The 27601-nt window shown below is 36.9% G+C and overlaps 5 protein-coding genes across 12 annotated transcripts in view; 3 read left to right on the top strand and 2 right to left on the bottom strand.

The window, feature by feature from the left end:
• neo1b (neogenin 1b) overlaps window positions 1–4348 on the top strand; it is a 134006-nt gene extending 129658 nt beyond the window's left edge. For 5 of the 6 annotated variants that reach the window (XM_073869022.1, XM_073869024.1, XM_055192218.2 and 2 more), the window contains 3 exons: window positions 1–96; window positions 186–307; window positions 3042–4348. The exon at window positions 1–96 is cut by the window's left edge and continues 138 nt beyond it. In XM_073869022.1, the coding sequence (XP_073725123.1) occupies window positions 1–96; window positions 186–307; window positions 3042–3125 (302 nt within the window). In that variant the 3' untranslated portion in view covers window positions 3126–4348. Of the gene's footprint in view, window positions 97–185; window positions 308–2794; window positions 2961–3041 lie in introns of those variants that run through there. The other variant, XM_073869025.1, reaches the window with a different exon arrangement.
• Window positions 4349–5943: 1595 nt separating this feature from the next.
• On the bottom strand, window positions 5944–13783 carry scamp2 (secretory carrier membrane protein 2). Its single transcript, XM_073869020.1, has 9 exons — window positions 13598–13783; window positions 10606–10683; window positions 10366–10440; window positions 10173–10287; window positions 9952–10080; window positions 9685–9839; window positions 9471–9577; window positions 7117–7234; window positions 5944–7031 (listed from the first exon to the last, which is right to left on the bottom strand). Exons 1-9 carry the CDS (start codon window positions 13652–13654, stop codon window positions 6885–6887), a joined length of 981 nt encoding a protein of 326 aa, XP_073725121.1. The 5' UTR covers window positions 13655–13783; the 3' UTR covers window positions 5944–6884.
• Window positions 13784–13999: 216 nt separating this feature from the next.
• mpi (mannose phosphate isomerase) lies at window positions 14000–21434 on the top strand. 3 transcript variants are annotated; one of them, XM_055192528.2, is made up of 8 exons: window positions 14000–14133; window positions 15314–15441; window positions 15891–16091; window positions 16219–16360; window positions 16913–17092; window positions 17732–17905; window positions 18984–19192; window positions 19286–21434. In XM_055192528.2, exons 1-8 carry the CDS (start codon window positions 14091–14093, stop codon window positions 19502–19504), a joined length of 1296 nt encoding a protein of 431 aa, XP_055048503.2. In that variant the 5' UTR covers window positions 14000–14090; the 3' UTR covers window positions 19505–21434. The 3 variants fall into 3 exon arrangements, with proteins under 3 accessions (XP_055048503.2, XP_055048504.2, XP_055048505.2); XM_055192529.2 differs by lacking the exon at window positions 14000–14133 and adding an exon at window positions 14892–15011; XM_055192530.2 differs by lacking the exon at window positions 14000–14133 and adding an exon at window positions 15033–15173.
• Window positions 21435–23143: 1709 nt separating this feature from the next.
• On the bottom strand, window positions 23144–24398 carry plex9.2 (PML-like exon 9.2). The gene is made up of 2 exons (XM_055192133.2): window positions 24243–24398; window positions 23144–24027 (listed from the first exon to the last, which is right to left on the bottom strand). The coding sequence occupies exons 1-2, from the start codon at window positions 24349–24351 to the stop codon at window positions 23399–23401; spliced, it is 738 nt and encodes a 245-aa protein (XP_055048108.2). The 5' UTR covers window positions 24352–24398; the 3' UTR covers window positions 23144–23398.
• A 320-nt stretch (window positions 24399–24718) lies between these two features.
• fth1b (ferritin, heavy polypeptide 1b) lies at window positions 24719–26868 on the top strand. The gene is made up of 4 exons (XM_073869019.1): window positions 24719–24933; window positions 25892–25997; window positions 26138–26413; window positions 26491–26868. The coding sequence occupies exons 2-4, from the start codon at window positions 25896–25898 to the stop codon at window positions 26638–26640; spliced, it is 528 nt and encodes a 175-aa protein (XP_073725120.1). The 5' UTR covers window positions 24719–24933; window positions 25892–25895; the 3' UTR covers window positions 26641–26868.
• Window positions 26869–27601: the final 733 nt, after the last annotated feature.

Here is a 27601-nt window from a genome sequence, read left to right as displayed (position 1 = left end):
TCAAGAGCTTCGCCGTACCGACAGTGACCGTCTCTGCTCACAACCCCCCCACGTATGAGACGACCCTGCCCAGCACCCCTCTACTGGCCCAACCGGGTCTGTGTCCTCTTCATCTCTCTTTCATCTGAGTTATATTCTTTAGTTACGTAATCTCATATTCCACAATGTTTTGTTGTTCGTTTCAGTTCCTGGTGTTAAAACTGCATCTATCGGGACATTGAATCGAGCACGTGCACCAATGGCCATAACGGTACCCAGTGCACCTGACCAATCAGAAACCAGCAAGATGTTGACACAGGCCGATATGGTGAGTGGTGTAATTTAAGAGTGTATATTTTTGCTTCATTATGAAACCTGTCAGGATCATAGACTGTAAAATAAAGATGGATGACGTGTCTCTATAGACTTCCATTGCAAAAATAAAATTATCTCATTTGTAGCCAGTTTGCGCAGTAGTGATTGTGAGGTGGAGCGGTATCAAGGCCCCACCTATATTCTGATTGACTCGATCACAAATCAAGTCATAACCTTCTTTTTAATAGCTTTTATTAACTAACTTAAAGGGGTCATAGTGTGAAAATCTGAACTTTTTAATGTTTAAGGTGCTATTGGGTGCCAGTGCGTCTATCAACCATAGACTGTAAAAAAAGATGGATGACGCGACTTTGCCTCCCTCCATTGTAATGAATTGAAGCCAAAAATGTCCGACCATGGTCACCGCCATGTTACAGGAAATCGTCAATTTGGAGCCAAGGCATGCGCAGAAGGAATCGTCCATCTTTCGGAAACTTTTATTGGAAGTGTAAATAATTTTTTTATTTAGAGCAGAGTCCCCTTCGTTTTAATGGAGTGGGCGGGGTTTATGACTTGTACTGCAGCCAGCCACCAGGGGGTGATCAAAGAGCCAGAGGCTTCACTTTTCAAGACTTATGAGGCACACCCGCTATCAACCTAGAAAATGTGAAAAAGATCAACCTAGTAACTTAGTTTTGGTAAACCATTCTCTGTAAGCTTGTGAAAAATAGGCTATTGAAATTTGGCTCCCCTTGTGATGTCAGAAGGGGATAATACCGGCCCTTAATCTGCACTATCCAACCACGCACTGCAATTTAGAGCAAAAAGAGAGAAAAAAATTATTTACAGCATCTTTGTGTTTTAATTTCAACAAACTACCATTATAGCGATCAGTGTTTGCATTTTATCAGCTCATTTGCATTTTAAAGGACACACCCGACAAACGGCACATTTTTGCCCGCACCTAGTAGCAATCTTAAGAAAATCTCATAATATGACCCCTTTAAATCAAGACTTAAAAGTACATCAACATGATTTGCTGGGTCATATTTCACTCACAATATGATGGAATGTAAATTTAAATTAAATTATGTAAATTAAATTTTTTATGTTTTAATGTTGACTTTCTTACCGTGGGTTCACACCAGCCGCGTTTGAGGCGTCAAATTCGCATCTACCGCATCTAGTTTGCCACTTGAACATTGGTTAACGCGCCACGTAATTACAGGAAGCGAGCGGAATCACAGAAGGCCATCCTATGACGCGTCATTCGCGCGTGAAAGCCGTGCGTGAAATTCATAGAGACATTCGCGTAGAATTTCGCGTCATGGGATGGGCTTCTGCGACTCCGCTCGCTTCCTGTAATTACGTCAAGCTCTTGATTGGTTAACGCGCGCGTTTTTCCGCCAAAGTTAAAAATTTTCAACCCGCGAACTAGAGCGTGAATGAGGCGGAATCGCGCTAAAGCCTCGTTCGCGCTGCGAAACCTCCAGACGCGCGTCAACGCGTCTTTAAATTGACTTAACACAATCATGCTGCACAAGCCCTGAAAAGTGAAGCCAAAACGTCTCGATCGCCCCCCGGTGACTGGTCCCAGTATAGGTCATAAACCCCGCCTCCCAATGTCAATGGGACTTGAGACCAACTAAACAATTTTATTACACTTCAATTATCTTTTTTCCGAAGCTGGTTTCTGTCACTTACTGTAGTTTTTATCACGCTGATGTACATTCAAGTGTTTGTTTTTGAAATAAGTTTGTGTTTAGTTGGTTATTTGATGATATAAAAACGGTGGTGTCACGTCATGATTGACAGCTGTGATATCGTGTGATATGCGCATTCTACAAGAGCGAGGGCGGGGTTTTGATTTCGCGGCTTCACTTCCTGCTCACTACTGCGCAGGACTGGTCCCGAAATTGCGTCCGATGGCTGTCTATAGACGGTTTCATCGGACGCATGTGATACACGTCTGGATCCGAACCTTACTCCCGGTTTCGTTTTTTAATGGTCTGACTAGTTGCTAAACTGATCTCTTGAACAAATGCCTCGTCGAAAATAACAAATGTTTTGGTTTCCTAGGTAATCTATGTGTTTTTTTTTTGCTTGTTATATAAATAAACTACGTTTAAAGTACTTTGTTGTTATTTATTATTAGCGGAGTTTACCGGAAGTTACGTGCGGACCGCGACAGCCGCTTGTTTATGTTGTTACTGCTGAAACTGTCTATAGGCAAACCCAACTGTTGGTTTTGTGACAAAAATATATTCAAATTTTTCATTATATATTAATTAAAATTGTTTAAAACTATTTTCTTTTTTCTCCATTTTTTTCCGCTTTAACTCACCTTCGGCTCTTTAATGATTAATTAATGTGATTAATTTAATTGATTGTCTAATTTTAATTAACAAATGTACTGAACTGATAATTTGCACGTGCTTTGCTTTCTAATACATCTCACTTTTAAACGGCATGATATTCTTCTCGTTTTGTTTTGTCGTAGGTTTCGCTGTAGCCTTGTTCTCTGTTCTTCTCGGTTTTCCTCTTTGTTGATTTGACTGCCTTTTTCCCCCTTGGCGTCTTGCATCCCTCATTCCTGTAACTCTAACATGGCTGGTTTGGCACGTCTCTCTCTCTCTCTCTCTCTCTCTCTCTCTTTCTCTCTCTTTTTCTCTCTCTCTCTCTCTCTCTCTCTCTCTCTCTCTCTCTCTCTCTCTCTCTCTCTCTCTCTCTTTCTCTTCTCCTCTCAGACATATGAGACGGATGAGCTGTCAGAAGAAATGGCTCACCTGGAGGGTTTGATGAAGGATCTGAACGCCATCACCACAGCCTGAAGCACAGCAAATCTCGAACACACTCCCAGCTTAACCCTGTCCTCAGGAACAACCAGACCAGTTTTAATAAACGCTGATCTCAGATCAGCTTAAGGAATGACAAACTCATCAATGTGACTGGAAACGGAGCATCATGTTTTCCGTCCAGCGTGGAGAAAGATACGAAATAATGAGATGTGGACTCAATGCTGTTTTCTAAACTCAGAGGCGTTCTGCACAGAAAAGCTTTTTAAATGTTTATTTTTGGGATTGTATTCACATACTTCATATTTTTAGCGTGTATGTACATTATCATCTTTTTTGTTGCTCAATTGGGTCTCATTCAGGATGAACAGCGAAGTCGTTTGTTAAACCATTGTTTGGTAAATCGTTTACAAAAGTATTTATGATCAATTTGCATATTCATTACATAGTGTCGCATTAAAGTTAACGTATGAATGTGTTGCCTTCTTCCTGAATGAGTCCTGTTTGTTATAAGTTACACCATAAACATGTTGAGTATCATCTGAGATTCATCGTTGGAGAAGATTTTCTGTTGTGATGTTTCTTCAGTAAAAAGGGACACCAGTAGCATTTAAGATCCATCACAACAGATGAATGAAGATGCCACATGGACGTGCTGAAGGGTCGGCTCTGAATCTTAAAATTAAAGTGACGCTAATCTTTGGTGCTTCAGTATCTCCTCAAAAACAAGGACCGTCAAATTTGGTTCCTTGTGTGAATGCAACAAGATTTTTCTACTTTGAGTGAGATTAATAAAAGGAACTGCAAATATTTGAATACTTTGTACACTCCCAAAAAAGGACAATTTTATATATATATATATTCATGTTTGGATTTGTTTTTATATGAAGACGACACATTGCTTTGTAAACATTTTCCATGTAAGTTATGACGGCGCAAACGGTTAAATATTCTGCATTGTGTTTATGGTTTTCACCCAGCAAACCTCTTCTCCCAAAGAACGACCCGAGAAAATATGGACGAACAACGCCTTGCTCGTGTACAGTTTGAATGTCAATGTGACTGTAATGAGTTCTGCTTATGAATAAAGTGATTGTTTGTGTTTACAATAATGGGAGAAGATATCAAAAAGTCAAAGAATCATGTCAAAACTGTCATTTGCACTTTTTATATGGATTTGAAATCGCTGATGCCATGTGAAATATGAACCTATTTTATGTAACAATGATGTCACGAGTAAACAGCTGGTTTTAAAGACATGTTGTTTGTTTGTGTGGGTGTTTATTTCACTTTCATAAAAAATCCTGATCATTTACTCACCCCCATGTCATGATATTTATGTCTTTCTTTGTTCAGTCGAGAAGAAATGCTTTCTCAAAGTGTTAATCAATGGCCAAAAATCATTAATCTGTCTTGACTGATTAACTTTTATAACTGCAAAAAGGTTTAATGTATCTTAATTTAAACTATACATTATAAGACTATGCATGCAGTATTGACGTTTCTACAGACCAACCTGAAAAACAAAAGCACTGTTTATTTGTATGCTTGTTATATTAATTATTTGGACAATTGCTCATAATTTGTTATATTATTTATTGTTTTCTATTACTGACCATTTGCTTGTATTTAAATATATATATATCAACTAAAGGTTTATTAGAAACACCTGTTCAATTTCTCATTAATGCGATTATCTAATCAACCAATCACATGGCAGTTGCTTCAATGCATTTAGGGGTGTGGTCCTGGTCAAGACAATCTCCTGAACTCAATGTCAGAATGGGAAAGAGAGGTGGTTTAAGCAATTTTAAGCGTGGCATGGTTGTTGGTGCCAGACGGGCCAATCTGAGTATTTCACAATCTGCTCAGTTACTGGGATTTTCACGCACAACCATTTCTAGGGTTTACAAAGAATGGTGTGAAAAGAGAAAAACATCCAGTATGCGTCAGTCATGTGGGCGAAAATGCCTTGTTGATGCTAGAGGTCAGAGGAGAATGAGCCGACTGATTCAAGCTGATAGAAGAGCAACTTTGACTGAAATATACACTCGTTACAACCGAGGTATGCAGCAAAGCATTTGTGAAGCCACAACACGCTCAACCTTGAGGCGGATGGGCTACAACAGCAGAAGACCCTTCCGGGTACCACTCATCTCCACTACAAATAAGAAAAAGAGGCTACAGTTTGCACAAGCTCACCAAAATTGGACAGTTGAAAACTTGAAAAGTGTTGCCTGGTCTGATGAGTCTTGATTTCTTTGGAGACGTTCAGATGGTAGAGTCAGAATCATGTCTTGTTACCACTGTGCAGGCTGGTGGTGGTGGTGTAATGGTGTGGGGGATGTTTTCTTGGCACATTTTAAGCCCCTTAGTGCCAATTCGGCATCATTTAAATGCCACTGCCTACCTGAGCATTGTTTCTGACCATCCCTTTATGACCACCATGTACTCATCCTCTGATGGCTACTTCCTGCAGGATAATGCACCATGTCACAAAGCTTGAATCATTTCAAATTGGTTTCTTGAAGATGACAATGAACATGTTCAGGTCAAAGTGTCTAAATAATTTGGTCCTAAATTTTGTATTAATTTTACTGCTAGACCACTGTATGAAACATGTGTTGGGTCTAATATGTTACTTTATTTTCCTTTACTACATATACATGCCCCTTTCCCCCTCACTTTTAAGATGCAGGCAATCTTAATTGGCAAGGCAGTGTTTAAAATGATCAGTGAAAGGACCTGCAATGTAATCACAATTTAAATCTTGTATTTGAAACATCCATCTACATGTTTTGTAATAGCAGTCTATAATCTGCATGCAGAACAGCCAAATACACAAACACCCAGATGTGTTAATCAAAAAACTTTAATGTTCAAAAAAGTGTTTAGGTACTCATGCGGTTAATTTGTGTTTAGGTGATCTTGATCGACAAAATCATTTAACCCTTTGTGTGTCATTTGTTTCCTGCATGAGATGATTTTTCATTGCAAACCATTTCAGTATTTCATATGTTCAATTTTTTTTTAAGGCAAATTTTAACTTTTGCTGTATCTGAACATTTTCATAAAAAGTTAATTTAATTCACAGGGGAGAAAAAGTAACAATGGAAATAAACATTAAACAAACCCGACTTGAAAACTTACACCACATCAAACCTTCAGTCTTACAATAAAGACAAACATGCTCAAGTTCTCTCTGCGTCCATCAAGATTCAGAGCGAATAAATCAAATCAACTTCACACATTCACACACGGCCACATCCTCGCCAAAACAAATATATACGTATATATTCTGGGAGTGTGTTCGTTACTTTTGGCACTAATAAGGAATGTGTCTCATGATTTTATCATCTTATAAATAATATTACAGGAATGTTGCTTAAATCACGAGACACATTATTTTCAGATTATTTACAACTAAATTTGTTGCGATCAACATTTTAAACCCTTATGCCATAAACCTTCATTATACACACTGAATTGACTGAAATTGAAAACATCAGGAGGATTCAATGTACCAGGGAAACTTTAAATTACTTTAATATACAGCATAACCAATCTCAAAAATAGGACACCAGAAAAGTTCTGCACTCGTACAAATATACAAACTTCATACCTTCGGTTTCAAAACAATAAAAGAGGAAAAATCCCAATAGTAGTGCCGCCTGTGCAGTCCACGTACTGAACCGAGACCAAAGCTGATGAGCATGTGCGGCGTCTGACATCATTGCTGGGCTTTGGGTTAACTTATGTGTGCACTCTGATTTGGGATCCGAGTGCGTCCTGGTTTTAGTTCGTCTGGAAGGAGCTCTGGGCGGCGGTGGTGGCGGCGGTGGCCGCTGCGGTCTGGAAGGTGCGGTTCGTAAGGACGCCCTGGGAAAACTCCTGCTGTGCCTTCTGGAAGCTGGCGCCTGTCCGGCGGTAGTGAGAATGAACCTGAAAATAATCACAGAAAACATCTGTAAATAGAGGCAGAACGGTAATCTGAAGATCGACCGGAAGTTCATATGGAGCTACTCACCATCTTCAGCAGAACCACAGACATCGCAGCGCAGACGGAGAAGAACGCGGCCACCACAAACATGATGGCACCCACCGCTGGGTTAACACCCACCACTGATATAGCAGAAATCCAACCACTGACATAAAAAAAATAAGATTAAGCCACATTTTACACTTTTTTTATTCACCAAAAATGTAAATATATCGTTTAAGATGTCCTAAGCATGAAGACTAGGGGAACTGTGGTTATATAGATAATACCAATATACATAAAATGTAATCAAATTTATGGTCAAAAAGCTCACCAGTGCAAAAATGTAATGATATTTAATAAAATTGTGTTACAGAAAAATCAAGCATTTTATATTAGATGGACACTGGAAAAGGTTAAGGAGAATTAGGAACAACATAAAGGTGTGTCCACACCAAAAGCGTAGCTAAAATTCGCATCATGTTAAGCCCCATTTAGACCGCCAGCAACTAGCATTGGACAAGTGACATGATTCTCATTCATTTTAGTGTAAACTTGCTGATTTCTACAACATGAGCAAAAGTGACCATTGGTGACAGCGATTTTTGGGAACGACTACCAATGCGAGTGAAGCAGTGGCGCTCACGTCATCCGTCTCTCATCGGTCATGACAACCAGAATTAGGAACGCCTCCTAACAACCTAGCTGCATTTCCATTAAAAATTTGCAGAAAAAAAACAACGTAATTTTCTAAGTGTCCACAAAAAACTAATTAAGTCGTTCCAAAAACTATGGATATGGGTAGGGATGCTCCGATCGATCGGCTGCCGATTGTAATAGGCCGATAACGGCATTAAATGACGCGATTGGCACTCGCTAAATTTGCCGATCTCATGAGACGATCTTTCTGTTTACTTTTGTCATCTTAGCGTTCCTGATGCGGCTGCAATTAGAGACCATTTTACACAGTTCGAGCATTTTGTAACCCGTTGCTCATGTGTGACGTGCAGATTTGGATTTCTCTCTCTGATATGCGTATTTTCTATGAGGACGCGCTACGGTCCTCAGCGCGATGCGTCTTCACATCCCTATCAAACAGCGTATACATATCTATCGCGGACAATTGCATCCTCATGCCGAAAGTTTATTATTTGCATTCGTATTAAAGTTTTAAAGGTTTAAACTTCCATTTTCCTCACAGCTGCTCTTGTTTGCGGACACCCGCCGCACGCATACACAGCAGCTGGTCATCAGTGCACGTGAAGAGAACGATCTCTCCCACGTCTTAAAGCTACAGTATCCTAATTCGGTAATAGGTGATCGGCCCCAAAAATGCTGATCGGAGCATCTCTAGATATGGGTGTGTTTAACTTAAGCAGACCAATATGCAGATGACATCAAAATACAGCGAGAGTGATTTGAACGCGTACAGAGCAGTCGACTCACGAATATTGCGGAAAATTGCGGTATTTTCATGTCATGCGCTTGTCGGTTCTTGCGACACCACATTAAAGGTGGGCTCTATTGGGGTAGGGGCATCTTGTTTAGGTGATTTCAAATGTCAACATTGGCTTCCAGAGATCATGCACCCCGCCTTTAAGTAGAATTGCCTGAAAAACCACCTTACCAGGGTGTAAAAGCTTTTTGCGATATTAAATTAATAAATTGCGCGCCCCATTAAAAATACCTGTCTGAAATTGATTCTGCATCGCAAGGCTGCGATTTTGTGTTTCATGCGCAGCTTGTGCGTGTACTATGGCGTTTTGGTCAGTAAGAAGTCCTTTTTAATCCTTATTAATTGAGTCGTTTATAACGTGCATTTAAATAAGAAACACGTTAAACAAAATCATTCAAAATATTCTTTATTATCATGAAAATACCTGAAACTATTTGAAGAACAGATTTATAATTAAACCTGTAGACATTTCCTGGAATAGCATTTGTAATGGTACTACTTCTGTGGCACAAATGGAGTTTCTGCACGAGAGCGCCCTCTGGCTTTTGGATGTGTAAAATTCATTCATTGAGATGACACAAATCGCTACAGCCCTACTGTTTTCGCATTTTTAATTCGCTATTTTAATTTGCACAATTTGAAGGGTAATGGTAATGCAGCTACTGACAATGTGCACGGGTTTACTCGCAGGTTCGCGTTTTTGCAAAACATGCAAATAAAAACAACGCGTCATGCGAATTTCCCACTTGAGCTGAATTTTTAGTAATAGTTCGCGACAATTGCGTCATTTACGTTCCCTGGTGTGAATTTGCGTCTCTGTGTTGACTTTGTATGTAATCTACTTGTGCAAATTAATTATTGATTAACATTTGCTTTTGGTGTGCACACACCATAAGACAAACCTAAAAAACGACAAAACGGAGAAATATCTGCAGTGAATGTTTACCTGTTTCCCCATCGTGGGATCCCCACGCTCTGAATGATATAGATGGCGATTTGAACGATAAAAATGAAGAAGAAGAAAAAGAAGTTGAAGGAGCTGTCAGACTTGAAAATAAGAAAGATCAACGTGAGATTTCTCCCAAAACTGTGCACATGCACAAGAGCTGTCGTCACATTTAACAAACGCTATAGTGTAGATTCATTGAGACTCACTTGAAGGCTTTATAGACGGGTCTGTACCAGCATAAGAATGAACATGGGGTGAACAATATGAACCAGAGGATGGACAAACCGAAGTCCACACCTGCTGATGCGCTGGTGGTGAATTCTGCCAGACAGGCCAGAATGTTCAGAAAGAGCGTCACACAATGCACTGCGGACAGAAATACATCAGACGTCATTTTCGAAAATATCTCCATGTTTTTAATTAACTATGAAGACTTTAAAACAAGTAATAAAATGATTCATGTGTCTGTTAAACTCACTCATCCACAGGTAATACAACATTTTGCAGAGCCTCTGGTGCTCTGATGGGATCTCTTCAGAGAAGTCCTGATAGAAGCACGGCTTGATGGGAAAACTTTTGGGAAGAGGAGGCCAGTTGTTCTCTTTGCCTGAGGAGATGGAAGTCTACATCAAACTGCAATCCTTTTCAGGGACCCAAACCCTATGTTAATATGTTAGTACATCTTTCAGGAGGTGTTACCTGTAGCAGCTCCTCTGCTCTGTAATTCTTGTTCCCGTCGATCAAGCTCAGCTGCTTTTCTCTCCAACTCCTCCTGCTGTCTGAGCAGATTGGCTTGTGCAGCTGCAGCTGTTGCCTGCGCAGACAGTTCAGTCTTTATATTTATGCTTTTCACAATATAGAGATTGGTTATGTTTGTGTGTTAGACGCTGACCTGCGGGCTGGGCTCCACTGACGGCTGCAGGACCGCAGGTTGAGACGGTGTGCTGGACGCCGGGACGGTCGTACCCTGACAAACAGATAAACATCATCATCATCTCAATAACACTGAGATAGAGACTCACACTTTCTGAAGGGTTAATACTGCAAACTTTATAGATCTGAGGATTAAATTGCTTTGGTAAACGCTGCTCCTGTTTTCTGATTGGTTGAGTGTTGTGATTGGTAAACTTACCGTGTTACTGTCGTTGAACGGATTGAAATGTTCAATTTGATCAATTCCAGAGTTTGTCACTTGAGTGACGGACGGATCCTGCGAGAGATCAAACACAATCATGTTTATGAATATTCGTGTTTATATTGCAAAATTTGTACAGCGCCAACATTTCATTCATTTAATTAATATTAGTATGACAGTATCACGTGACCATCTTATTGAGTCACAGTGATCACACTGCAATCACAAGTCTCAGTGATGTCATCACAGAGGGGTCACAATTCCTAGTGAGATTGTTACAGTAACATCACAATACACGGTGACATCATCATAGAAGGGTTCCAATTCCTAGTGAGATCATTACAGTAATATCACAATACACTGTGACATTATCACAGAACGGTCACAATACCTAGTAGTGAGATAATTACAGTAATATGACAACACAGTGTGACATCATCACAGAACGGTCACAATTCCTAGTAGTGAGATAATTACAGTAATATCACAATACACTGTGACATCATCACAAAAGGGTCACAATTCCTAGTAAGACTGTTACAGTAACATCACAATATACTGTGACATCATCACAGAACGGTCACAATACCTAGTAGTGAGATCATTACAGTAATATGACAACACAGTGTGACATCATCACAGAACGGTCACAATTCCTAGTAGTGAGATAATTACAGTAATATCACAATACACTGTGACATCATCACAAAAGGGTCACAATTCCTAGTAAGACTGTTACAGTAACATCACAATATACCGTGACATCATCACAGAAGAACGTCACAATTCCTAGTAGTGAGATCATTACAGTAACATCACAATATACTGTGACATCATCACATGAAGGTTACAAAAACTCAGTGACATCATCACAGAGCGATCACAATTCCTAGTGAGATCATTACAGTAATATGACAACACAGTGTGACATCATCACAGAACGGTCACAATTCCTAGTAGTGAGATAATTACAGTAATATCACAATACACTGTGACATCATCACAAAAGGGTCACAATTCCTAGTGAGATTGTTACAGTAACATCACAATATACTGTGACATCATCACAGAAGAACGGTCACAATTTCTAGTAGTGAGATCATTACAGTAACATCAAAATATACTGTGACATCATCACAGGAAGGTGACAAAAACTCAGTGACATCATCACAGAGCGATCACAATTCCTAGTGAGATCATTACAGTAATATGACAACACAGTGTGACATCATCACAGAACGGTCACAATTCCTAGTAGTGAGATAATTAAAGTAATATCACAATACACTGTGACATCATCACAAAAGGGTTACAATTCCTAGTGAGATTGTTACAGTAACATCACAATATACTGTTACATCATCACAGAAGAACGTCACAATTCCTAGTCGTGACATCTTCACAAGAAGCTCATAATTCTAAGTGACATCACCACAGAACGGTCACCGTACTTTGTAAAATCATCACAAGAAGCTCACAACACTCAGTAACATCATCACAGAGGGTCACAATGCTCCATGACATCATCACAGAGGGTCACAATTCCTGATGACATGATCATTACAATAACATCACATTACAATGTGACATGACATCATCAGAGGAAGATGACAGAAAGGTTTCGCTGATCATGTCTGTCAAAAGTGCATCAGATTACTGTTAATCATTAATGTGGATCGCTCTCACCTCTAGTGTTTATTATTAACGCTTGTTAAATCTGACCTCAGTACTGAAAGAAACGCTTATATTTACCCAGTGTGGAGCAGAAGATATGTAAACGGTGTATTGAATACTGTATGTGTAACATCAGCAAATTACAGTGCCATGAATTTCTATGTAACAACCGATTTAGTGTGATGTGAATCATTCAACCTCAAAAACAAAAGTGAAATATCAAAGTAAACAAGACATTCATCCATCCGCCCTGTGACACACCTGCTCTCATTCCCACAATCAGACAGAGCTGGAACTACACAACCCTAAACTTAAAGGGTTAAAGGATAAAATCATCTTTATAAAGCAGATCTTATTTTACTGCCCTAAATTGTCGTAAATGTCAACATATAATACAACAAAAGATTTTTTTTATTAAAACTTCACAAGCACAAATGCTCTGCAGATGTGGCTCAAGTCATCCTTCAATGTGATTTCACCCACACAGTGTATAATAAATAACAAAAGTACACAAAACCCACTGCAAATATATTAAAATCTAAAACTATACTAGTTGAGTCAATGCCACGTTTAATCAACATTAACCTATCCAAACCTGTAACATCACATTTAGTTTCAGCAGTGTGCATAATATAAACACCCTAGGTAAACAACATGACTGAATGATCATAGTAATGCAAATACACTGTATGACTAAAGCTATAGCATTGCACATGTTGTCTACAAATAATCCATGTCTACCACAGGCAGTGATACATCTCATGATTCATTCAAATTATATTTAATGGTGTATTAAAACGTTAAACGTGCAATTATATTTAACCAGTAGCCACACCTGCAGTGTGCACGTGTATAATCTTTATCAAAATGCACTTGCATTAGTGTTGGCAACTTGTTTGTTTATGAATGATCAACGAATTGAAAGTGTAAACAAATGCACTGTGACAAGCAACCCACAATGAATTGCGCTAAACCGAAACTTTAACGTGCATGTTGAAAATGCTCTCGTGAGCACGCACGTGTCACCAAAAACCTTAAAGAGCAAGAAGTTACAATACAAAAGCAGCAGTGTAATAAAGTGACACTGATATATTGTGACATCAACAGAGATGAAGGAGTGGCGCTTATAGGCCCTGTGCGCACATCCGCACCATTCAACAACGACACGCAAACCATCAGAATCCTGTATCTGTCAACAAAACATCCGAACCGAATCGATCTGACCCACAGCTCATCCCCCGCATCATCTGAAACCACCGAAACTTTCCATAAACTCCGGGCGAAACTCTTCTGAAGAGCTTCTCGTGTGTCCTACCTGGAAAGGATTGATGTCCACTGGGTTTTCAAACGGGTTTACATCGAATCCCGACATTGTGTATTGGATTTATCCGCTTTTAGAGTCCGAACTGAGCGGTACCAGACCTACGAACTCCGCTGCGCTGCTGTTTCCACTCGACACTTCCGCAGTGAGTGCATGACGCGCATGCGCAAGGGAACTGCACCTGACGTAACATCAACACGTAGATAAAAAATCTCGAGCATGTGTCAAAAAGGTGTGTTCGACGTTATGTGGCGCCGCGAGGGCTGACAGGGGGATGGCGTCAACGTGCCGCGAGAGCGATTCGAAATTAGACTTCTACATATGGTTTTTCGAATCGCTCTCGCGGTACTTCGACGTCATACGGCTGTCGGTTCTTGCAGAGCTGCAAGATGTCGAACACACCTAAAGTTTTATTGAAGTTTTATCCTGCGATATTCAGTCTGATACTGTGGAGAAAACAAATCAACAGTGTGCTTTTGACAGACGTATGAGCTTTTTCATATTAAACGCAAGAAGAATATTATCTCACAGTAAGTATTCAGGATGTGTTACTCAATGATGGACACATTTAGAGATAGCAAGGTTACAGTATGTTACAATAATACAGGATGTATCTGTCGTGGAGAAAATAGTCAACAGTATTTGTTTGACAATGATTATTTTATTTAGTTTAAACTGCCCATACCGCAAATAATAATAATTTCTTTGGTCAAAAATATGTTTGAAATATATGCTACATTTTGTAGAAAGTAAAGCCAAATTAAATATATTTTTGAATTAGAAAATATATTTAGTTTTAACCTTCACATATTAACCTATATTTTAAATGTATTTCATCAGCAACACTTTTCTCATTTTACAACCCATACGGCAAAAATATATTTATTGTATATATTGTAATACGTTTGTATAAAATGTATATGTATGTATGTATAAAATATTAAATTATAAGTATATTTTTGTACTTGAATATCTATATTTAATTTGAACCTTTTTAAACAAGAAAACAAAGTTTTTCCAATGCGATGTGAATATGCTTTAAAATATATTTATTTATTAAATATATTTAAAAAGATACAAAAAATGGCCAAAAATATATTGATGAAAAATAATTTTTTGTAAACATATTTCAGCACATATATTTGAAAATATATTTAAAATTATATTTGAATATATATATATTTTGCCGTATGGGTGGTTTTGAGGTGTACTAGAACGCATATGGTATTCTAGCAATTACAAACTAAATAATAATAATAATAATAATAATAATAATAATAATAATAAATTATTCTATTAATATATATATATATATATTTTTAACATCCTTCAACGGCTCGTGATTGGTTGCTGGCCGTGACGTCACACTTATTGACTGTCGACGTTGCAGATATGGCGGAAGTAAAAGGTCAGTTCAGTCGATGATTTACACAATTCTGTTTTTATTTTACACGAAATGCAGACAAAATAAACTTAAATGTGTCGGGTTGATTAAGGAGAGATTGTGTTATCGCTCATGAGTGTATAGTTGGCAAGAGTCGGTTATTTTGTGATGCGGTTTTTTGAGTGTGTAAGCATTTCTCATCTCTGTCATGTACATCCAGCCGTCCATTCATTCAAACTGTATAAAATCACAACGTTGCGTTGTTTATATTGTCATGATGTATTTGTTCACTAGATTTTAGCAGCGTTGTCATGTTGTTTTTGCAGTGTTTCCGTTGTGCTGTGTGGTGCAGAACTATGCCTGGGGTAAAGTGGGTCTGGACAGTGAGGTTGCCCGGCTGGTGGTCGGTGGAGACCCTCAGGCGCACGTAGAAGATGACAAACCTTATGCAGAGGTACCAAACGTCTCTCAATAACTAACTATTGATCAGATGACAACTTGTCTGATAACTAACTAGTCATATCCATCTATTCTAGTTAAATTTACTGTCATCATTCCAAAACTGTATGCTGGTATATTTTGATGTGAATTATTTTGCATACATAATAGATTTAGAGTTTGTAAATCATTTAGATCTGTTGTTTTATGACTGTTAAACAGTTTGTATATGAGCACAAGTGTCCTTACACAGCTGAGCATTTCTTAAAGGTCAGCTTGACATTTACTTTGTCAGGCACCTATTATTAACCTAACAGCGCTGTACTCTCTCTTTAAACTCTTGTGTTGTTTAATAAATAAATATTATTTAAAAACATTTTCATTTAAAAGATAAAAGTGTGTCATGCTGCAGTTTTGGATATTTTCCCTGTTTAACTGCACTTTTTTCCACTGTCCTCACCCAAGCTTTGGATGGGCGCTCATCCCAAAGGCGATGCTCTCATCAAAGACAACAGGATATCCCAGAGGACACTGGGACAGTGGATTGCAGATTTCCCAGGATGCCTGGGGTCAAAGGTCAAGGACACATTCCATGGGGAGCTACCCTTCCTCTTCAAAGTGCTGTCTGTCAACACGGCTCTGTCCATCCAGGCACATCCCAACAGGGTGAGAATTAACTTGGTATCAGATAGTGAATACTGCATGGTTACCAATACCATACTTATATACCATGGTATTCACGGTAACACTTACAGAAATGTTTTTGGTACATGGCTGTTGTTGTTGTTGACAGGAACTGGCTGCTAGACTTCATGCACAGTTTCCAGAGCATTACCCAGATAGCAACCATAAGCCTGAGATGGCCATTGCACTTACACAGTTTGAAGGTCTTTGTGGCTTTCGGCCAGTGAAGGAAATCATGGACTTTCTCAAACGTGAGTGCTAAGTAAAATAAGACAATTGCCACTGAAGATAATTCCAATATTAAGCCATTAAAATGACCCATATTGACTTTTTCATGCATGTTCCTGGTCTTATTCTGAACTATACATGAGTAAACATCATTTCAAATAAATGTTTATCATTTTTAAACTGCTCCACTCCAATCAGCTGGCTTTTATTTAAATAGCTTTTTTACAACATTGCAATGTTCAAAGCAGCTTTATGTGAAAAAAGAAGAAATGAAACCACAGAAAACAGGGAAATTATCGAATATATACTATAAAGAGTTGAATATATTATTATAATTCTATTATTATAATCAGGACATAACAGGCATCATATTAAATTAGACATGCCTCTCGAACAGAAGATAGAGTGTTATATTACCTAAGGAATATCAATTTTATGTTGAATAAGAAAGCATATAGTAATGAGTTATAATTATATTTTGGATTTAAAATGTCAGGTCTGATTTCATTTATTCTAATATGCAATGCCCATTGAGTATTTTTACAGTATTTTACATTAAAATTTGTGTGTGTCAGATGTCCCAGAGTTTCGTACATTAGTCAGTAATGAAGCAGCGGAGGATCTCCAGAGCTCTGAGAACGATCCTGACCGAACATCTCACGCGCTGAAGAAATGTTTCACACGCATGATGAACTGCGAGAAGAAACTGTTCATCGATCAGCTCAACATGCTTGTTAAACGAATCTCAGAAGAAGGTGAGGGAAACAAAATGTTTCTTAACTCATTCCCCGACAGACATTTTTTGAAAAGTTGCCCGTCAGCATTTTTTGTGATTTTCACCAAATGACTTCCAGGAAAATGTTCTTCTGTAAATATATAAACATATACAAATATATCAAATGAAAGAACAGACCCTCTGCCTTTAAACAAACAAACAAAAAACCGGGAAAAGTTTCATCCTATCTATATTTTTTCTCTGCTTATAAACTCTTAAATATAGATATTTTCTTTAAAAATACAAATTGTTAAGCAAAAAGCTGAAATAATTGCATTATTTTGAAGGAATTTAGTTAAAGATCAGATTCAGTTTGATTATTAAAACATACACAGAGTTTAAAATGAGTAAATAACGTTTTGGCTTCAATATTTTCATAAATTAGGTAAGTGCCCCTTCTAGTGGATAATTGTGGTATTGCAGATTAACATAAAAATTCATCAGGAACACTTTTTTTATGCAAATGTTCTCTTAATTCTCTTAAATGATTTTTAAATCATTTATAGGTCACATTCAAATGTGCCAGATCTCCTAACAACAAATTATTGAGTAGCAGCTTTATTGAACACTTCAGTCTTTTGTAATCAAACTTGTCGGATTTGTCGTTCTTCTGTTCCAGAGGCTGCAGGCAGAGACACATCCAGCAGTAATGGAGAACTGTTGCTACGGTTACATTCACAGTATCCAGGAGATATCGGATGTTTTTCCATCTACTTCCTGAACCGTATCGTGCTGCAGCCGGGCGAGGCCATGTTTCTGGGAGCTAATGAACCTCATGCCTATCTTTCTGGAGGTCAGAGGTCACCACACAAGCTTTTCTGTACTAATAATAGGGTGGCCATTCGTGCCAGTTTCTGCCGGACACGTCCCGAACGTTGGTTGGTCGCGTTGGTCGCCGCATACGTCATCAAGTTTTAATATTTTGGGTTTAATTTCAGAAAAGCAACCGTTACATTTCAAGGTAAGAATAAAACTACAATGATTGTATGTCTTAAAAGAAATAAATCTTAATTTTCTAATGTATTTTAACTGAAATGTGAGAACCTCGATGACGTATGCGGTCGAGCATCACGACTTCTGGAGAACGAACCCGAAAACATGTTCAAGACGTTGTCGGCGGAACTGGCACAAATGGCCACCCTAACTAATAAACAAGTGCCGCTGTATTACTGCTTTTTCTGACGATATACCAGAGTAATATTATGTTGTTTACTAACTTAAACCAAAGAAAAACGAACACCTAAAAGTACATTAACATGATTAGAAATAACTAAAATTACAGAAACCATCATTGGGGAAAAAAATATTTTATGTGTAATTTAAGTTTGGCTCACGTCCAATTAGTTTGCATGGTTAGGGTGAAGTTTATGACCTATACAGCAGACAGCCACGAGCGGGCAATTGAAATGTTTTGGCTTCACTTTTCAGGAGTATGGCACAACATTACTTTTTGTGAAAGTATTTTATTTGATTGTTTTATAAAATCTGATGAAGCCAAAGCAAAAAAAAATTTAAATAATTAATTAATTAAATAAAAAAATATTTGTCCATCTATCCATCAAATATATTTTACTACACTGTATTACTTTTACTGCTGTAAGGAACTTTTTTAATTTTGTTGATACTTTTGAAAAAGCTTTTTTGTCATAAAAATAGCTTTATGGTTTTTAGAAAAAAATAATAACTAAAAAATTATTTAGTTTTATTTTTAATAATGAAATCTTGCTCTCACCGTGAACATATCCATGGCGTTAAAAACTAATAATAAAAGAAATTCTGCTTAATATTTTCAAATAATACTTTGAGATTGTTTTATGGTTGAAATATGATGAGTGCTCATAGTAATGTCCTCCGTCTTTTGAATTCTCCAGACTGTGTTGAATGTATGGCGTGCTCTGATAACACTGTACGTGCCGGACTGACTCCCAAATACATCGATGTGGACACCTTGTGTGAGATGCTGAATTACTGTCCTGCCCCAGTCAGTGCCAAAATCTTCCCCTGTGTGCGGGACAATTCAGACCCCTGCGTCTACATCTATGACCCACCTGTGCCCGACTTCACTGTCATGAGAATACAGGTAAATCTGTGGCAGAAATATCCTAAATCTAAGGACAAATAGCTGTCGTTTATAATCAAGACCTGAACTCAATCTTGTTGTTTATATCTTTAGGTTCCTCCCTCTGTGGGTCATTACACCATAAGTGCGCTGGAGTCCGCTGGCATTCTATTGGTTATTGAAGGAGAGGCCGTCGCCACCTCTGATGCGGCCCTCTCTGACATCACTCTGAAGAGAGGATCTGTGCTTTTCGTTTCAGCCAATGAGAGCGTTTCTTTGCAGGTGACATCATCATCGGGCATGACCATGTTCCGAGCTTGCTGCTTACTGTAGGAAACGTGTGCAGAAAATTCCTGTATCCATCTGTGCTGTCCTGATCGCAACCACCTGGTGAAACAGATTCAGAATAATGTTCCCATGTGTTTTCGGCTGATGTAAAATCATGTTTTGGTTAAAAAAATCCACAGCATGACAAATAATCCCTTAGAAATACAAATACTATGATAATGTTTAATGTTAAAATGCTTACTAAAAAAACAAAAATAGTAGATCTAATTATGATTGAGATTCTGACATGTTTAAATATTTGTGCATGTCCTTTTGAAATATGTAAACGCTGAATTAATGTACTAGTTTTATTATAGAGTCAACATGAAACCACGTTTGCAACTTATCTCGTATAATAATGATATTAAGAGACAGGATTATGTATTGAGAAAGTAATTTTTGATTTCATGTTGACTTTAAAGGTCACCTAACATGGCCATTTTTCAAGATGTAATATTAGTCTCCGGTGGCCAAAAATGTGACTAAAGTTTAAGGTTTTAAATATCCTGTTGATGATTTATTATACCATGCAAGAAAAAGTGCTCTGTCACTTTAAGTGCTGTTACTGTTATCTATACTGAAAACATACATAGTTTTTAATAAGGCAATCAGTTTACTTTATGAATGTGGGGTAATGAATTATGTAAAAAGAAGATTGGTTGTGGGTGGAGCCTGCACAAAGTGATGTCAGTTTGCTCAGAAAACAGCTCGTCTTATGAAACGGTTGAGGTTTTTACGTGATTTTAATCATTTTTATCATTACAGGGTGATTGTGAACAATTATCTTCAAACAACAAATAAAAGTGATTTTCTTATATTAGGTGACCTTTAATGCACATACGTTAATCTCTAGGAAATGCACGGATGCATGATTTCTCCTTTTGGGCTGCAAACTACAGACGTTTCAATAATAATTTGTCCATTAGATGTTTTTTGCATAAAGATGTAACACTTTATGCACATGCAAAAGAAAATACAAACCCATACACTGCAAAAAAATATATATTTTCAAGAAAAAAATGTCTTGGTATTTTTGTCTTGTTTTCTGTAAAATATCTAAAAATTCTTAAATTAAGATGCATTTTCAATAAGCAAAATGACCTAAGAAAATAAGTCTAGTTTTTAGACCAAAAGTGTCACATTTGGGTGATTGTGTGCATAAAACAATGGGGTAATGGGGTAAGCAAAATTTTCTAGATTTTTTTTTATGTAGTGTTTAAGAAAATGTTGCTTACCCAATTGGCAGATTTTTTGCTTGTTTTGTGCACAAAATCACTTAAATTTGATATTTTTGGTTTTCTTGGGTCGTTTAGCTCATCAAGAAAGAATTTTTAGATATTTTTGCTGAAAACAAGACAATAATAATAAGACAAGTTTTTCTTGAAAATTGCAGTGTATGAAGGATGGGAACATTTTTACTTTTACAATAAAACAAATCAAATCTGGTAGAAAGGATTTTAGACAAACTTGTCTTTTTTTAAACCACAACATTACTGTTGAAGAACAAGAAGTCCTTCAGGAGAAACTCTTTTACAAAGTAATTTTATGAATTTTCTCACTACAATACTATTGACTCTATAGGTTGTTATGTTTTATTACTGTAGTTTCTACTTGCACTTGCAGTTTAAAGAGCACAAAGGATGATGGGTATTTTCTTGAAGTTTGTTTATTATATTCTTATCGCCCTGGTTGTGTGATACTACTGTAGGTTGTGTAAACCCAAAACACTGACTTGAAAACTGAAAAGCTGTTGGTTTCGAAAGTATTTATATATTTTAAAGAGTTGTAAAATTCTGGAGTATTATGGGATGAAAGCATGTATTAGTTGGCAAAGTATGGAATGAATGAATGTGCTGGCATTTTAAATGTAATGGAGCATGTGTTTGACTGGGGAAATGTTTATGTAATCCTTAATAAATCACAATTGTGTACTCTTTCACCTGTTTGTTTCTCATCGGTTTTTACAAGTCTAACTTATCAAACAGGTTTTCTGGACAATAGTTAAATTATTCATTTATTGTCGTAAGATTAATCGTTTGGGGTTCATTGGATCATAATGTTTGCAGTTTCACTGTATATTGTCTCATTACTTGCTATTATAGCAGTCAGATTTTCATGATTATGTCCCTTTAAATAAACAATTATAAAACTAAGAATAGTTCTTTAAAACAAATTTATTAAGCAAATGCATTGTCTTGTTTATTAACAACCGGTCGGTTTTGTGTTTAATTTCAACTAAGCTGTAATATGAATGGGTTTATGAAGGGAACTGTCTCAAAAGTTTCGATGCCGTTTTATCTTATCTCATTGTATTTTTATCTCAGTATAATACCTGATAAAGAGCATTGGTTTGTTTACAGGGTGGTAACCGTTATATAATTGCCATCTACTGTCAGAGATTGAATCTGCACTTTTATTCATACCATCTGATGTTTAGATTTTGTGCAGGTGTTTTATTTTATATAACCTAATTTCAAAATAAAGCCAGACCACTTTTAAATCTATATACTATAGAACAAATCAATCTAATTTAAAACAAAAACATCTGATGCCAACATATGTTGCATCTTTTGATCATTGTGCTTAAGATGTAGTTGTTTATTAATTCACTAATTTCAAATAGCTACTGATTTTTTTAAATGCCATTGAAGCCCGTTAACAAACAAATAAACATTTTGTTTATGCTTTTTTAGTCTTTCTTGATTGTTGCAATGGGACATATCGTGAAAATCTTTTTTCATGGTAAAGGTGCAGTGTGTAGATTTTAGCAGCATCTAGTGGTGAGGTTGCGTATTGCACCCCTCCCCTTCGAAGCACATAGAGAAGCTATGGTAGCCGTCACAGGACAAACATGTCATCGTTTCAGACTACGTAGTGACAAACGCACTCTATAAAAAAGTTTGTCGGTTTAGGGCTACATGAAGGTACAAAATGGCGGCTTCCATGTACGGGGACCCGCAGTGTGTGTAGATAAAAACATCTTATTCTATAGGTAATAAAAACAATACAGTTTATTTTGTAGGGTCTTTATACAACACTCAAAACACAGTTATCTATATTATATTGCATTGCTGTTTAAAGATCCTTCTAAAATGTACACACTGCACCTTTAAGTGCTATAATTGGGTCCCCAGTGCTTCTATCAACTTAGAAAATGTGATAAAGATCAACCCAGTAACTTAGTTTTGGTAAACCATTCTCTGCAAGCATGTGAAAAAAGATCATTGAAATTTAGCTCCCCTTGTGATGTCATAAGGAGCTCTTATTATAATAATACTGCCCCTTAATCTGCACTATCCACCCACGGTGCTGACATTCAATGCAAATATCAACTTATTTGCATTAAAAATGGCACATTACCAAAGATTTAATTGACATCTTAAAAAAGTCTTGTAAAATGTCCCCTTCACAAAAAAACAGAAATCGGTATCGGCCTATTTGGTACCTAATAGGCAATAAAAATTTATGATCGGTGTCATTAAATCTTCCTATTGTAAACTTTAGTTATTACAATAGTTTAGGTATCACAGTCTGTAATTATTCTGTATATATACGGAACTGTATTTACATGTTTATAAAAGCTTGCTTTCTGTTGTTTTTTTTCTTGTTTTGTTTTTGCCAAGAAATTTAATTATTTCCAAAATGTTAAAATGTTACCATGACATCATATTTATTTAAATATATTTATTGATAATAAATGCAATAATATACAAATATTTAAATTCAGACAAAATATTTCATATTAACAATCTTACTTCACATTTTAAAGCTTATACAACTATAAATTATATACAGTAGATAGTGTTTTTATAATATATTACTGATCTGAGACCACCTGAATTCTACATTGTAAACTGAAGGTGGTTTTGTGAATCTATAGTCCAAATGTTCCTCTGGTTTCTATTCCTCTGTGATGTTCAGTGCAGTTTTAAAGCGGTCAGATAAACTGCTCTCTCCTGATGATCCACCTGCTGCTTTATTGACAGCTGCAACAGCCAATGAATCCAGAGTAAAAGTGTGCTGCTCAATCTGATTGGCTGTGGGTCTCATGGCCCGGTAGAGCTTCTGCAGAGCTTGCACATCTTCTAACGCATTATGTGCTGCATAAGAAACTCCCAGCAGGTTCTTCACCAGGTTCTCCTGCTTGAAGCTCTGAAGTCCGCTGTCTTTAAGTAGCTGTCGGGCCAGAGGAAGAGTATCCACGAATCCCGAAATCACTTTCTGGAAATCTGACCTCAGATTAAACTCATCCAGAGCTCTGGCCAACACGTGACAGTCAAACCGGCGAATGTTGTGACCCACCAGCAGAGGACATCCCAGCATCCGAAGGAAAGTTATGAAGGAAACCAGGGATTCTCGGAGGGAGTTGGTGAGCACCGGTCTGCTGTGGAGAAACAGACGGTGTTTTCTCACCCTGAAACCCGTAACTCTGGACGCCCCGGGTTGAATGGGACAACGAGGGACCATGAAGAGATTTAAGGTGTGGTCTCCACAAACTGCAGCCAGCTGGACGATATCACACGAGGGACCTGTACAAACACAACATAAGAATCATAACGTTCAGTACTAGTAATGCTGTTTAGGTAGGGAGCTCATTATGATGCCCAAAACTACTGCAGAGATTTGATGATTATGCCATGCAGCGTTGTCTACTTGCTGGGTACCACACTAAAGTATGAAAACCGTCTTCCCCAAACATTTGCGTTTTCTGAGTCTGATAAGTTTTAAGTATAAAGTTACATACCCAGGCCAGTTGTTTCTAAATCAAAGAACACGGTACAGGTTTGTTGCTGTGAGCTAATCTCCATTTCCATTAAAATTTGCCGCGTTTGTGTACTATGACTGAGGCTCATGAATATTAATAAAGTTAAACGCCCCGATGATGATGGGTTGTAGACAGCTAGCGAATCCAAGGCAGTTTCTTATGAATATTAATTCAACTAGTGTTCAACGGTTGGACGTTTCTGGAGGTCTGCAAATCAGCGTCACGGTAACTAATTAATATTTAGTAGGCTGACGAACAAGTATAAAGGATTTGCGTTTTAATTTTTAAAATACGTTTTTTGTATACAGAATATTATATTCTTAAATTTATTTAGCGTATTTAAACACGTATTAAAGTTATATGTGGTGTTTATAATTTATATATTTTAATAAAATATCTTAATCCTTCATTTTATTCAAAATCAGCGCTTTTATTTTGAAAAGTGACCTTCAGGGGTTTGTTCTTGCGCATGTGCTCGTGTGTAAATAACCCCGTTATTACGCTTCCTCATATAAATATACACTTCACTTCAACTCATTACATTAAATCTGCAGACTGCTTATGCGTTTATACTTGGATTTCTGTCTCGTTTGTTTATGGTTAAATTGTAATATTGAGTAATCGCACGTGGATTTACTCGTGTCCATCAACCCATTAATAAACACGCAGGGTAAGTACAGCAGTTTATAAAATTATTTGACGTTGTTTTTATTATGTTATTTGAAAGATCATTTATTTATAAATCAGTGCACCTGCTTGCATATCATAAGCTTTTAGGGATCAAAATACAATTACAGATGATGTAAATATGATAAGAGTGTATGCTGTTTGTTCGTGGCGTATGTGCAAAATATTGTTTGGTTAAATGAAAATCATTTGAAATCAGTTGATAATGAAATTAAACTATACCCATGTCAGATTTTTAGTAAAAGGCAATAATTTATATTATAGACTGCGTTTTATGTTTACTGAGCTTCGTTCCAAAACGTTACATGTTTAATATAAAAAATAATGGATTATTTTACTTCAAAAACTTAAAAGAGATAAATTAAAAGAGTGCACTGTTAAATATTAGAAAAATAAAAGTCCTGCAGCTGGTTGCAAGAAATTCTTAGTAATAACTCTTTCATAATTACAAATATGATTTTTTTAAATGTATTTATTTATTTTGCCACTGAGTCCTTATATTTAAATATATTTCCATGGCTAGTGCTGCATAACGAATCGCGACTAATCATTTGCAGAATAAAAGTTTTTGTTTACATCATGTTTGTGTGTGTACCGTGTTTAATTTTTTTTACAAATGCATGTATCATTTTAATTTGTTTGTATGTATGTATGTATTTATTTATAATAAATACATAAATAAATATATATATATATATATATATATATATATATATATATATATATATATATATATATATATATATATATATATATATATATGCTGTATTTATATATACAAAATTTTTATACAGAGTACACACACATATATGATGTAAACAAAAACTTTTATTCTGTAAACGATTAGTTGTGATTAATTGTTATGCATCCCTATAGCTCATAAAAATAATTTGTCTTATAAAAAGGTTTATTATCATTGTTAATTCATGTATATGTTTCAGAATCATGACTTCTCAGGTGAGACAGAACTTTCATCAGGATTGTGAAGCAGCCATAAACAGACAGATTTACCTGGAGCTCTACGCTTCATATGTTTACCTGTCTATGGTGAGAGAGCAGAGTCGTCATCTCATATATCAGTACTATTAAAGTCAGTGCTCATGTCTGAGATATTACACTGTGTATTAATAGAAAGATTTGTGCTCGGGTGTCATATGACCTTACGGTTAAACTGTTCATCTCCTCAGGGGTATTATTTCGACAGGGATGACAAAGCATTGCCCAATTTTGCCAAGTTCTTCCGTGAGCAGTCCAAAGAGGAGCGAGAACATGCAGAGAAACTGATGAGCCTGCAGAACCAAAGAGGAGGACGAATCTACCTGCAGGACATTAAGAAGCCGGATCGGGATGAGTGGGGCAGTGGTCTGGAAGCATTGGAATGTGCTTTAGCTTTGGAAAAGAGTGTAAACTTGTCATTACTGGAACTTCACAAAGTGGCAACCCAGCACAGTGATCCACATGTGAGTGCACACACACAAATTGTAATATTCTGACATACAGTAAAATATTCATACTGTGTTTTTTCTTACAAGCACATGTGTGTGATTTTCTGGAGACGCATTATTTGGATGAGCAGGTGAAGTCCATTAAAGAGCTCTCTGATTGGGTGAGCAGTCTGAAGAAGATGGGCGCACCTCAAAACGGCATGGCAGAATATCTGTTTGACAGACACACTTTGGGAAAAGAATAAGATCCTCGACGGTCTCTTTATATTCTGTTATGTGCTGATTTAAGCTATCAGCGTGCTTCTGCCAAGCACGTACAAGAGTCACAGCACGGACTCCGTAGGTACCGCCCGAAGCCATAGATCTAGCGCCCAGCAGCCCAAATGGTATATAGGCTCGTATATTGGCCAGATATTACACAAACATTTATGCAATGACTTGATTGAGTTGCTTTCAATAAAAATTTCAAATGATTTCTGTAGTTGTGTGAGTTCTTGTTGTTTAACATGATTGTTAAAGTTTCTATATGTGAAATGTACTGTATATACTGGCTGAATAAAGTCATGAGGAAAAGTAACTACAAAGAATAAAGAGCATTAGTTGATAAATGTGAGCACATACATGCATAATAAATGAAGTTTATAAAGTAGCTGCATAATTTATGAAGTCTTTCCTGTGGAGATCGGTAAAGCAAAGCTGCTGTTAACCAGAATGCAATGCAACATACAGACATCATTTTACAGTATATTTGAAGCATGCTTTTAAAATCCCAGACGACTCCGGGTCGGATACGCGCTGAAGTCTGCGGATCCGGCTCGGAGTCGTCTGCTTTCTGGTAATCTCAAAATGAAATATAATTTGAAAGAATGGTACAAAATATTTTATTCTGTCAAATGATTTTGGAGCAACATGGCAGTGAGGAAATAATGACAATATTTACATTTCTAAATGTTTTTTTAAACATTTAATTATAATTGTCAGTATTTGATACTTGGGTGATTCTCACGAAACCATTGAAACACCACGGCACTAATGATTTTAGCTTTAAAATGTGTAATATAGTAACATTAAAAAGCATCAGAATTAACACAATACTGTGTTCTACCTTGCACAATGTGTGATTTCAACATAAGAATTTATAATTGTAAATTTTATCTCATTTTCTGCTGAAATTCTCATTACCGCAATGTGTCCGGCTGTGTTTGA

The sequence above is a fragment of the Misgurnus anguillicaudatus genome, chromosome 6, assembly GCF_027580225.2.
Source record: "Misgurnus anguillicaudatus chromosome 6, ASM2758022v2, whole genome shotgun sequence".
Taxonomy (NCBI): domain Eukaryota; kingdom Metazoa; phylum Chordata; class Actinopteri; order Cypriniformes; family Cobitidae; genus Misgurnus; species Misgurnus anguillicaudatus.
This window is presented reverse-complemented; position numbering and strand designations above follow the sequence as displayed.